The sequence below is a fragment of the Rhea pennata genome, chromosome 1 (assembly GCF_028389875.1).
Source record: "Rhea pennata isolate bPtePen1 chromosome 1, bPtePen1.pri, whole genome shotgun sequence".
Taxonomy (NCBI): Eukaryota; Metazoa; Chordata; class Aves; order Rheiformes; family Rheidae; genus Rhea; species Rhea pennata.
In genome coordinates, this window is record NC_084663.1 from 50,105,863 (window position 1) to 50,119,328 (window position 13,466).

The 13,466-nt window shown below is 35.6% G+C and overlaps 1 protein-coding gene across 6 annotated transcripts in view; it reads right to left on the reverse strand.

The window, feature by feature from the left end:
* The window catches only part of NR2C1 (nuclear receptor subfamily 2 group C member 1), a 53,305-nt gene that overhangs the window by 9,174 nt on the left and 30,665 nt on the right, over window positions 1–13,466 (reverse strand). For all 6 annotated transcript variants that reach the window (XM_062585396.1, XM_062585413.1, XM_062585366.1 and 3 more), the window contains 7 exons: window positions 13,045–13,126; window positions 11,699–11,878; window positions 9,959–10,106; window positions 9,788–9,878; window positions 7,569–7,753; window positions 3,608–3,770; window positions 1,970–2,091 (listed from right to left, as the gene is read on the reverse strand). In XM_062585396.1, coding sequence (XP_062441380.1) covers window positions 1,970–2,091; window positions 3,608–3,770; window positions 7,569–7,753; window positions 9,788–9,878; window positions 9,959–10,106; window positions 11,699–11,878; window positions 13,045–13,126 — 971 coding nt within the window. The remainder of the gene's footprint in view (window positions 1–1,969; window positions 2,092–3,607; window positions 3,771–7,568; window positions 7,754–9,787; window positions 9,879–9,958; window positions 10,107–11,698; window positions 11,879–13,044; window positions 13,127–13,466) is intronic.

Consider the following 13,466-nt stretch of genomic DNA (forward strand, 5'->3'; position numbering starts at 1 on the left):
CAGTGAAAATATGGTGTACTGGCTACTCTGCTTATATGTGCTCACACAGACAACCATATCATCTAGAACTACTTTATAGGCTCATCAACCTTAGACCAGAACTAGCTGATCAAACTTACACAGCCTCAAAGCACTATGGGGCGTAACCAGCTTGATTTAGGTTTCAGTAGGGCTCCCTCTTGCCCTACACAGGTTCTTGTGCAGAAGATGAGCTAAGCAGTAACCCAATATCATTAACTAAATCAGCGTGACAAAGATAACTATCTTGCTGAGATTAAGGAATCACTGCCTGAGGAAGGAACCACTTGGATAAAATCATCTGTCTTCCTTATAAAACTATTACTGTGATTTTGCTCTGGCTCATCAACTCCTCTCAATTACTAGTACCAAGAATTTCTTTTCCTTTGAAAATTGAAATGAGTCACCCTGCTAGAAGTTAAAATTACAGTATACAATGTGCTCAAGTTTAAAAAGCTGCATTAATTCTTTTTAAAAAAAAAAAATCCACTTGAAAATATGGTTAAGATTTTAAGCTTTTCAAAACGCAAATTGTATATTCATGTTAAACGGAGTTTAAATATACTGTTGCCCATGATCTTGATTGGGGCTGGAAATGCTAGCAGAGGCAAGTATTTTAATACAGCCTTCTCCTCCAAATATCTTGGGAAGTAACGTACTCAAAAAAAAAAAAAAAAAAAAAAAAAAAAAGCAGATTTTCTAAAAGTATTTCTATTTCACTTGCTAAGAATTTTTTCTCTGAAAAGACTTACGTGCAACTTTTTTTAAAAAAAGTCATTCTTTTACACAGTTTTGTAGCATCTCTGTGTTACAAAAGTCTTTGTAAAATGAACAACGATGTAATTCACTGTGTTTGTTTGCTACGTACTTCAAAACACAGGACAACAGCTTACATTAAAAACTGAACATTATGTTTATGCTTTTACCTGACCTTTTCCCTATGTTGTTTTATTTTATAGAATTTTACTGTTTCTTTCCCCAAAACATAGGCTTCAATTACACACAATACAGTATTTCTCCTTAAACAACGTACAATCATTTCGCTTAAACATCCAAGTAAATACAAATGGTAATCTTGAGTCATCCTGACTTTGACTAGCTTTCTTGAAAAGGGGACAAACGCTTCATTTAAAAAGGAATTCTCTTTGTTACCACAGAGTCATAATCTATTTTGATACTGAATTCAAGAAAAACACTTTAGATGAGAACAGAGAAGGACAGGAAGAGATTTCTGATGAAGACTAACTGGATTTGTACTCCATTTGTGTCACAGCTGATATACTATCTTTACTGATAAGTAAAGTTTGATAAGTCTTCATAAAATGACTTCTGAAAGTAACAGAAATTACTTTTCCCTAGTCAGCAATGTACTACTACGCAGCTTAAGAATTTTAGGTGACACACTAAATTCTGCTGGGAAAAAATGGACGTTAATTGCAGACAGAATGATAAAAATTCCTTTCAGCTTACAGCGACAATTTGTTTTTGGAAATTCCCTGGCAATTAAACAATTCTGAAGGCTTACTGAACCTAGCTAACATTTTTCCCATATAGTTAAGTAAAGGCAAAATTACTACAACTAATTCACCTACAACAATAGCAATATTTGGGGCTCCAGAGAGCTGCCTGATAAGCACCTTAGTCCAGGACGTATTCACACATGACAGGAAGTCTGATTTACTGAAAAATTATTTAAAAAATTGCAGCATGCAGACATTTGATCTTTACAAATCTATCCCTTTTTTCTTCAAAACCCAATCAAAGTAACTAAATTTGGACTGAAGTTGGGAGTAATTTTGAATCAGTAGATTTACCTTCATGATGAAGATCTATAAGACATTTTAAATAAATGGTTTTATATTTTAAAATGACCCTGAAAAAGACAGTAAAAATAGCCAATTAAAAAGTGGATATTCACAATACAAGAGAATAAAAAAAACTGAACACTTACCCTAAAGCTTGGAAAGATGGAATGGAACGTGCCCAGTGCATGGACAAGAAAAGCAATCTGGAGGCAGATTCGCAGATGTAGTGAACGTTCAGATATTCAGGCATAGGAGAAGGCATGGTGAGCTGTTTTTTTTTTTTTTAAAAAAAAGGCATATATCAGTTATTTTACTTTCTTCATGTAAAAATGTAATTAGGAAAATCAGTCTTCATGTTTCTTTTAGAGGAAAAAAAGGTAAAATTGTTTTAAAAATAAACACAGGATAATCCTGAAACATAATCAAATGGCTGCCTTTGTTCCACATTAGCCACACTGTTATATCTAATGCAATTACAAAGCAATAAAGAAAGGGCAAAAATTTTGAATCTTAAATAAGCATTAATGTCTGGAACACCTGGAGATGGAAAATTCCCAGTAAATCTCAAATTTTGAGGTATTCACAAAAGACTAAAAGTTTTAGAAGAATTACTGTAATTAGAATCATTTACGAAGTTTCTTATGTTTATAAATAGATAGATAAATATATTAAAAAACATACAAATATTGAGGCACCATACCTTTTCATATCTAGCCTGAGAGTAAGTGGCCTGAAAAATTAGGGGAACTGCCACAATTACTACTTGGAGTTTTTTGGGAGCAGAGAGGGGATCCTATCTCACAAAAGACCTTTGGTTTGTAGTTTTAATTATTAGTTTACGAAGTTATGTTTTGGTATGCGAATAAAATACCTATATAGGGAGCTGCCCAAGTCCTAAAACAGTAATCAAGATGCACCAGAAATGACCCTTCTGAACTTACGTGAGTAAAATCAGTGTTTTTTCCTGCACATGCTTTCTTCATCCATATAGAGAAACCAGTATTTGACCTCAAATTGCTAATTACGGTGCTGTAGTTTTATTCTCAGAAGTTAATTCTTCGTAACATAATGGTTCAGCGAAGATTATTAATAAAACCTGTCATTTCGTTCTAAAATTAACATTAGAGGTATGTTTGTTTGAGGGATCAAAACATGCACTGATGAGAGGGGCAAAGCTGAACGCGGTGGCTGATGCTGAAGAAACTTGTGGCTAAGTGAGCTTTTCGATTTGTCCATGAGTAACAGGAAGATGAAAAAAAGATGAAAGAATTTCTGCAGGCTTATGAAATGAGAAAAAGTTAGAAAATATTTGTTTTGCTAATAAAGAAACCAGATTTTCCCTAATGACTTAAGTCTATTAATGCCATACTAATATAGAATATATACACAAAGGAGAAACTGCAACAAATGCATTTAGGAACCTCAATATCCAGTTACAGAACACATTACATTCGTCTGTTAATGAGTAAGAATGTGGATGCTGATTCTGCTTTGCAAGACACTTGTCCATTTAAATCCCTTTGCAATGATTGCTATTGTTTTTAAGGTGCAAGACTACAGAATAAACACTGTAGCTAAAGCTCTGAAGAAGGCTGTTAATTTTCTCAAACAACTAGCTAATCATTGAACAAAAGCAATGCATTCATCAGAACTCCATGCCAATACTTTAAAGAAATGTCTTCAAAGAAATTTTAAAAAAAGACTTAATCAAATCATGAATTATTTTGTATCACTAACTTAAAATGGTCATAAATAATATATAATAATTCAAAAGTATCAAGTACCCTGAATGCCACGTGTGCATCACTGAGTAGTGGCCCCTCTATTTCAACGATATTCATGCTTGTTTCTCCACCAATCAGCTGTACACTGGCTTCAATACTTTCAGAGTTTTGGCATGCTGCACTCTCTCCTGGATTTAATGCTTTTGCAAGAGTATCAAATGCCCTGTAAGATTTAAAAAAAAAGGGGGGGGGGGAGGGAGGGAGGAAGAGGGAGCAAAGTCATTTTAGAGAATGTTTCAATTTAGAAGGAACCTTCACATCTGCAAGCAGTATTCAGATGTCTGTTTCAAACAACCAGAAATGGAAAATAAGATACAATAACATACTTTTCCTACATTCTACCTCATAGAATCCTGAAGAACACCAATTACAATGTCTCCAAAAACAAACTGGCAGCAGTTCCTGTTCACACTAGTTGCCAACAAATTCACAGTTTTGACATATTGACTGAGCTGGTGAATCACAGTTTGCCTTTCAGGATCTCTTTAGTGGTGTTTACTGAGAATGTTGGCATGACTGTTTTGAGCTCACGATCATCAGACTGTTGTTAAAGCAACTTAATGCACATGTAAATTGTACAGATTTTTGCCACTATGAAGCACAAACAGGAAGAGTAATTTTTTTCTGGCTTTTTCATATCATGAACTGTTGTTATGTTATTCAACTTAATTTGAAAAAATTGCTTCTAAATATATAGGAGAAAGTACTTTCATACTTTCAATACCACCCTTAGTATCCTCTAATCCAGGGCACTGACTCCTGCAAAGACATGCACAAACATTACTCGTGAGACTCCAGGATAAGCAGAGATATGTTACCCATCATTTTGCTGCCTGATAATAATAAATAAAAAGGAACACCTGTATATATATCATCATTTCATTGTTCTTCTATGTGCAAACACACCTGAGAAACAAAACCAACATATCCACTCATCACAGATAGACGGTCAATCAGTGCCTGCAGACAGATGATTTATCCTGAGAGTAGTATCACTTGCATACAAAGTATCATACAAAGTATGAAAAAAATCATGCACAGACATTTACAAACTTTATGAAAGCTGATTATCAGCCTGTATGTAGAGCTGATTCTCAATTTGTGCAGATACATTTATTACCACAGAATCTAAAATCACTTTCTACTACCTAATTTACCCTTAAAGTAAGTAGCTGAACTCTGCCCACCTCCTCTTCCTCCACATTCTCTTGCCACCTGAATGTACTAATGTGCTAAAAACCTAAATAGTTACTATTTTTACCATAATTGTTTACAATCAAAAGAAACAACACAATAAACCAGCTGCTGACAATGCTTCAGGCTTGAGGTGGCAAATGAACTGAAATAGGTTTTGGTCCTACACTTGCCTGTACACCTTTATTTTACCGCATGAAGGTGACTGCGGCATGCACAAGTGGATTAAGTGGATATAGCCGGGAAATCTTGTCTCAGCTATATGGAAAGCAGGCATAAAGGGAAGGCACTCATGTACAAGCATTAAAAGTTACACTGTCTGTCTTCTGCTAAGGAATCTCAGTTTAAGGTCCTGTGACTCACACTTGGCAGCATCATGTAGAGCGGGCAAAATCAGCAGCTCAGTGGCAGCTGCTCAGGAAAGACAGAGTATCTTCAGAGCTCCTTGCACTTAGCAGGATAATTTTATATTTCTTTCATAGCAGGGACAGAAATGTAAGATAGGAAAAAGATTTCTCTTTTCCCCCAAAAAACTGCTTCCCTGAGTCTGCTGCTGCCAGAGTGACTATTGGTAGAATAAGCCAAAGCAGCCACCACAAATGTCACCGCCAATCCTTTATTTGTTCTAGTTTAAGCTAAAGTATTTTTTTTTTTTAAGTACTCTGGACAGGTACAGCTATTAACCTGGTATGTTCACCATACTCTGTTTCCAATTTATTCTTTGAATGGTTGCTTTTAAGGAAATTTACTCCTTTCTATATCATAATTTTGCAGCAATAAGCCCGTTGTTTTTATTAGTCACTGTTTCCTGAGAGCTCACCTTTCGGGTTATAATTAACTTTAAAACACATAGTATTAATATTTTTTGTTAGAAACAAGTTTGATTCCCTTTTCATCCACCTCATTCACTAACGGATATAAAGGACTATTGATAAGCTGTAAAAAATAAACACAGATAATGAAGCAATTAGAGGACAAAGGCATATAACATTACAACATAAAAGCAGCTGAATGCTAGCAACGAAGTTGTAGACTAAATTTTTCACAGCAAAGTGAAAGCTTTGCTATTGTAGCTGCAAGCAATGGAATATAATAAAATACATGAAAAACAATGATAAAATCTGCTTCTTGAATCCCCTCATTTTCTTCAGCAAACACCTGTGTATGTTAGATGAAACTGAGGTAATCCAGGCAAGGAAATCAATGATTTGGACCAAAATTTTAGCTTCTCTTTGGGTAACAATTTTGCTTCCACAGGAGCATTTGACTTGAAACTCCCTATTGGAAATGTATTAGTTAACCTATTAGAAATGTGTAGGCATTATGCTGTGTCAGAGCTCTTTTGAGCTCTCTGGCTGAGAGAACTTTATAGCTTTTCACAGACAAATTTTTAAAACTGAACAGGAAAATGGAAGCTGGCAAAAGCAAGTGCCTGGAAGTGCCTGGAGATAAAGACATGAAAGATTACTGTGCAACCTAGTATTTGCGTCTTCCTGAACACCCGTAACATTAAAGTTTATCAGCGTATACTACGATATTCCTTACACAGCACGTTCTTTACCTAGGAGAACACAGCAAAGGTCCAATCAGTAACTTGCACTGACTTTCTAAGCAGCATATAAACAAAAAGGAGCAGAACAAATGTATTCTACTTGCCATACAGAGTACTAGAGCCTACAGTGGGAAACCATGTGCCTCAGTCAGAACAAGCTACTCCACTATAATACCAGTATTTTTCCCTTGACTGCACAGGCATGTTTTCAACTAAGAATGCATAATACGGATGTTATGCACAAATTAATATTGTTGGAACAGTTGTCAGGATCCTGCACAAGACGACAGCCAAGGAAGAACGTGGCTGTAATTGGAAGGATAACTGAATAAGCAGTATGCACAGTATCTTACATACACACTCACCAAAATGGCTCAGTCTAAGAAACAAATTCATAAGATATACAGTGAATGCACTTGTATTGACAGTGGGCATTAATTTGAGTTCTTCTGTACAGAAAGAAAATAGTTTGCAAACTTTTAAGGGGACTAACACTTACAGTATTAAACTAATTATACAGACAACACCTCTAAGAAACATTTTTCCAGGATGATACAAAGTACTAACAGGGCTGCACAAGATCTAATAAGACCCATTAATAAGGACAATCAAAAGGTAAGATTTACATTAAAATTAAATCCAATTAACAACTAGAAGTATTTATTCTCAAACTTAACTTCTTCATGATTTTACTGTGAAGAATTTTCACAGAATCACAGAATGATTGAGGTTGGAAGGGACCTCTGGAGATCATCTAGTCCAACCCCCCGATCAAGCAGGGTGACCTACAGCATGGTAGACAGGGCTGCATCCAGGCAGGCCTTGAATGTCTCCAGAGAAGGAGACTGCCTCTCTGGGCAACCTGCTCCAGTGCTCTGTCACTCTCACAGTGAAGAAGTTCTTCCTTATATTCAGGTGGAGCTTCCTATGTTTCAGTTTGTGCCCGCTGCCTCTTGTCCTGTCACTTGGCAGCACTGAAAAGAGTTTGTCCCCGTCCCCTTGACACCCTCCCTTAAGGTGTTTATAGACATTGGTAACATCCTCTCCGTGTCTTCTCTTCTCCAGGCTAAACAGGCTAATTAATCTGCAACACAAGTTCAGTCTGCTGTTGCTACTATTTTGATGTAGACAAATGATTCGATGATTTAATTAATGATCTTAACTGACAGAGAAATTCTCAAAAAGAGTAGTATTTTCAAGGGTAACATGCCTTACCTTGTAACGTCACTACTAACTTGCTCTTCTTGCTGGAGTTCAGATAATGATGCATCTCCGTTACTTAAACTCTCAATCATAGACAGCTCAGTACTGCTTTGAGACATGTCTTTGGATTTACTTAGATTTGCTAATGATGTCACCACATTTGCCAGTGTGCTTAAATCTCCTTGACATGCTTCAACCTGAGAGAAAGGTACAGTGGTTTACATACTGGCAACAGTTAACTTGCATTAGAAGAATCTAACTTTCACACTAAGTAGTGAAGAACTGAGCTTGTGAATAGACCTCTAAGAAAACTGTTGTTTCCAATAAATGGGTAATCATACTGCAGCAATTAGACACTGTACTGTTTCTAAATGCGAAAGACACATATATTTACTTTTAGAAGTAACGGATACCATATCTTTCAGAAAGAATGCTACAGAAAACAAGCAACTGTAGAGACATTTCAGCATCTCCACTCCTTAGTTAAGTACTCAACTGGACTATAAGACTACCCTAGGCTATATATTTTGCTTCTTCTTTCCATTCTGTCCATTGTGCAGGGCATAAAACAGACTGTAGTAAAGGAGTGCAAGAATGTTTGAAAATAATGAATGGATAAAAAGTCACCTTTAGGCAAGCAGGGCAGGAAAAGAATTCTACTGTAGCTTTTTTGATTCTTATGCCTTTACTTAATTGCAAGGGAAGAGTGATTCATTAATGACCAGTAACTCAGATAGGCAGCAAGTCATGTTCTCCTCACTCTCTCAATTACTTTAATAAAGATGGTGCACAAGTACATGCTGCTGCTAATATCAACATGCTATGTGTCATTTAGCTTCATACTCCACAGATAGAATTGGAAAAATTAAACAGAAGAGACAAGTTTTGATGGTGCCCCTTGCAGACAGAACAAGCAGGGCAAAATACAGGAAAACAGCACAGGATAGATTAATATCAACTGCAAAAATACAAAAGCTTGTGTGCACACAAGCTGTGTCTGTGTGTGTGCACATGTGTGTGTGTTTGTGCACGCTTCCATGTAAGAAAGTTATTACATGGTTTTAGTGGACTACCGAGTGTAGCAAAATGGAAGAAAAAGGAAAACCTGCTCAGAAATACATTATAAATAAAAATGATGCCGAGAAAGCTCATATAAGCTCTGCAAAAGATTAGCGATTCAGGGAAAAAAAAAAAAGTTAACGACATTTATGAAATGCACTGTGATAATGCCCTATCTGCAAAGGGTAAGGAATCTTAGGTCACACAATCTTAGTTATATTTTTACAGTTAGAGCAATACAGGTAAGCCTAGATGAATAGCCACTCGTGAATGTCTTTTGAGTAAGAGTCTGAATGAAGCAATTCAAGTCCAGTTGGAATTTGGATAGCCTATGCCCATCAATGCAGTGAAAAAGAAGCTTCCTGCTCTCCGAGTATAATGTGAAAGCCAGGCAGTGATTTTTAAATGAAAAGGAACTGTGCTTTTATGTCATGGCTTTAAAAAAAAACAACCAACCAAACAAGTATTACAAACAACTGAAGATCAGGTTTTTAAATCCTTAAGAAAAAGCTTCTTAAACCTGAAATTTTATTCATATCTGTATACTTGCACAGAAATTATTCCTTTTTCCTTGACTGAAAAGCTGTCCCTATACAAACCTAGCTATATCCTCCCACTAATTATTTGATTTATTCTGCAGTCTCTGCAGTGAAATTGAAAGGCAAAAGACATTTTTTTCAATTCATTTTTCCACTCAAAACCTGTATTTTAACCCTCTTTTCAACAAACTGTGAATAGGTCTTCACATTCTAATAAACTCAAGATTTTAATTCTACAAAACACATCCATCACTCTTTTCTACATGTGGGCCATTGCAACCTCACTGTTTTGATACAAAAAAAATCCCCCAAACAAAAAAAGGTTCAAGTGTCAAGATTGCCAAATAAAAACAAAAATAAGGTGGCCTTTAAAGCTCTCTCTAAAAAAGGGAAAGAAGGCACCTTTGGAGAAGACTCCTTTTCATGGATTTTTTAGCATTTTTACTACACAGGGCTAAAAGCAGTCTTCTGAAGAGAAGGCATCTGCAATACTGGGTAATCTTGTCAAGGAATGTCAGTGTTTCAAAAATTAATTTTATCAAAACAGAAACACAACAAAACAAAACAACCTTCCTTCCCTGTATGCACAATTATAGCAGTCAACTCTAATATATTAGTCATGTCATCATATACCTTATCTGGAGTCATCAGCACAGTAGGCTCACTTTTTATTCCAGACTGATGAATATTAACAAACATTCCTGATTCCAGCAGACCTGTTGATCTGACACAAACAGCACATAGTTTAATTTTCTGGGGATTTCAGAAAACAGAGGTACCTCCTTCTGATTAGAATTCACACACCTTGCTGTTTCATTGTCCGTTACAAAAGTTGGAGTAGCAGCTAATGGACTGCGAAGATCTTTCCGAATGTAGATCTTTTCTGTAGAAGCTGCACAGTTTGAAGATTTTTCTCTTGACACTTCAATAGGTTTCCTCTCACACTGGACAGCTAACAGAACAGTATGCAATTAAGTCACACTACAAATTAGTCTAAGAAATAATACTTGTTTTTTCTCTTTACTTATTCTGCAATTTTAATGATTCTGAGAATTTCCAGAGAAGCTGAAACTTAAAAAATAACCCCAAACTACCCAATAAGCTAACAATTTGGGCAAAAAAACCAATTTGTGTGTCCCCCCCCCAGCTTGATTTGTTCTTTATGGAATGACACAACAGTCAAAGTCTGAGGCCAAACACATAAACTTAATAATTTTTCAAGTTACAATTAAGTGAGAAACTCCTTTATACCTGATTTCAAATTTGGATCCTTAACAGATGGCTTACTGCTTCCCTCTCTCAATTTCAGTAGCTCACACAGTTCATTTATAAAGGACTCTCAGTACCCTCTCCCATACATTTTGGGTCTGGTTTATAACTTTATGCACTTCATGAGATTGCTGAGAAAGAGTCAAGATTCCTTCAAGGGAACAATCACCCCACTGAGGAAGCTACATTACAAGACAGTGCTGAGATTGCTTTCCTCTCCCCACTCCTCTGAGGTACAAGATTTCTTACCTCAAACAATGCTTTCCTCCACTCACTCTTCCAGCATGGCCCAGAGATCTTCCTCCCCCATTTGCCCCCCTCCCACCTCCAGCAATTTTACTCTACTTGAATGGTCTTCTGTGGAGCGGCAAAGCATTGCCAGGGGAACTAAGAGGAGGAGGAGAGAACCACTTTCACCCCCTCAGCTTTTCCTCCTTTAAATGCATTTGTTTCCTCTGCGCTGGAAAACCATTCTTGTTTCCTCTGTAAGGACTGTAAGGAGGAGCATGTCTACAGAGGCTAAAAGGGGGCAGCAAAACAGAGCAGGAGAGCACAGAGAAGAGCTGAAAATTAAGTGGGAATGCAGCAACTACATGGCAGTATCAGAATTCTGAAGAATTCTTGTATTGTTTGGCTTTCTGCATATTTAGTATATACAGAATGGTGTGTATATATATACTAATCTATAGTATGTAGGAGTTGATACTACTGTGGTATTAAAATAACACTACATCCAATATATGGAATTTTAAAAAGGAACTTTAAGTCTCTAGCAATCTGTAAGGATTCCACTCTAGATCACTGTGGATGTCTGCCTTGTGAGTAACTGTCTCTGCTCAGCTTTGCCAAGAGCGAACAGGAACTGTGAGCAACCTCAGCTGTAGAAAAAAAATGATGAGAAGATCGACGGATTCAAAAATTTCAGTAGCTTGATTTACACACAGAAAATTTGAACTGCATATATAAAAACAGAAAATGGAGTCATGCTTGACACTTGCTGCCTAGGAACAACAGTTCCTATTTATCTCTTTTACCCCATGCAATGTGCTTATTAAGTTTGCATTGTATGTATGACTGAAAGCATTCCAGACTTTTGATTTAAAAGGTTATAACCAATATAACTGTGTGTGTATATATATATCTATATATATACACATATAACAATATAACAAATTCTTTTAACATAAAGCATATCTTTTGTAGCACATACTTTAACATAGCTGCTAGCAAAAATGATTTCCTTGTACCAAATTTACACTTCTTATTCAGACTTACAGTCTTGTTTCATTCCAAACGCGATGCATCTCTGCAGCCTACAGTACTGACATCGATTCCGGTGGTGTTTGTTAATGACACAGTCTTTTGTTCCTCGACATGAGTAAACTAAATTCTTCCGTATACTCCTTTTAAAGAATCCTTTGCATCCCTCACAAGTTACTGCTCCATAGTGACGCCCTTGTTATAGAACAACATAAATCAAGGTATTAGTTTTACACTACTACTATCTTTTCTTTCCTTTCCTTGTTTTCAGTTTATATTTATTCAAAATAATGCATTTATGATTTTAGCCAGAAAAGGAACAATCTTATTTTTCAACCAGTCACAAATTTTAAAATATATCTTGTGGCTATAAAACTACATAAAAGAATAAGCAAGTCATGTTTCTAGTTTAAAATACTTACACAGGATAAATTTTACAAAAAGGTAAATAACCAAGCTGCTTATTAATTTCTTGCTGGATTTGTTGACAGTAATGTTAAAAAAGCTCATGAAACAGGTACTTAAGACATAGGAGAAACTCTTAATGTATACATCTTTAGCAATTTTTAGAATTTTTTCAGAATATCCCTACAGTCAAGTCTGATTATTGCTCATTACAAATTTAGCTGTAGAAATATACCCATTGAATACAATGTAAACATGGAACTGCATACCTAGCATTTGATAGCAGTAGGCAATCACTTCAAAGCTCTACTTTTGCCTTTCATTTTCCTAATGGGATAATGGTGCATCCTTAACTCTTTTAGTAAAACTTCTCATTGAGACAAGTAAACCAAACAGCTAGATTATTTTTTTTTCCAAAAATCAGTTCTTCTGTGAATTTTCTGGTATATAATATGACCATACAAAAAGTACCACAGAAAAAAAGTTAAGTTTAAACACTACTTTTCATTAGTAAATTATTCTGATCCTGCTATACTGCAAAATACACAAGTATTACTTAAAAACACCAGTTTTAAGACATACTTGACAATTCCAACAGTTTTAATCCTCTGAACTTAAAAGTCTAAAAAGAAAAATCACTGATAAACATTCAAAATACATACTGAAGAGGCATCAAGGCTTGTCTTTGAACTAAGTAGGGCATACTGCAGAAATAAATCTGAAATATGAACCAATTTAAGGAAAAACTTATTTATAGATTCTTTCCTCACAAACTTCCTTATAAGATACCTCAATCACATCTGCTATAATTTTCAAGAGATTGTAACAGGTTTCCCAGATTCCTGTATCACATATATGCATACAAACTGTTATATAAATTAAAGACCCTTAAACTGCTTTTATGTTGTTGCACCACTAAAAAAAATAAAATAAAAAGAAAAAAGAAAAGTGAATACCTGATGCCTTATCTCCACATACAACACACAGATCAAACACTTTATTTAGGGCCTGTTCTGTGGAAGAGTTGTCTGTTAGGATCTGAAAAAAAAGTACAGAATGATTTCATTTTTCTTTGTCTTGACATCAAGAAAGATTAAAATAAATTTAATGCTTATGGTTTGCTTCTAAGATAAGGGTGCAGATCTACAAAGTATGAGGTTTTCTCAACTACATTTTACAGTCTTCATAGAAACAAAGGAGCTATGTGCCACTGTGTTCCTATTCAGGATGGAATCAAAGTTTTATGTGTAATACTTTTCAAGATTTCTTCTATCTAAATGCTACTTCTGCAGAACAGACTGATATTTTGAAATACATTTAGTATATGCATATTCTTACCTTTTGTTCAGTTTTGTGTTTAGAGAAAATTCATATATCC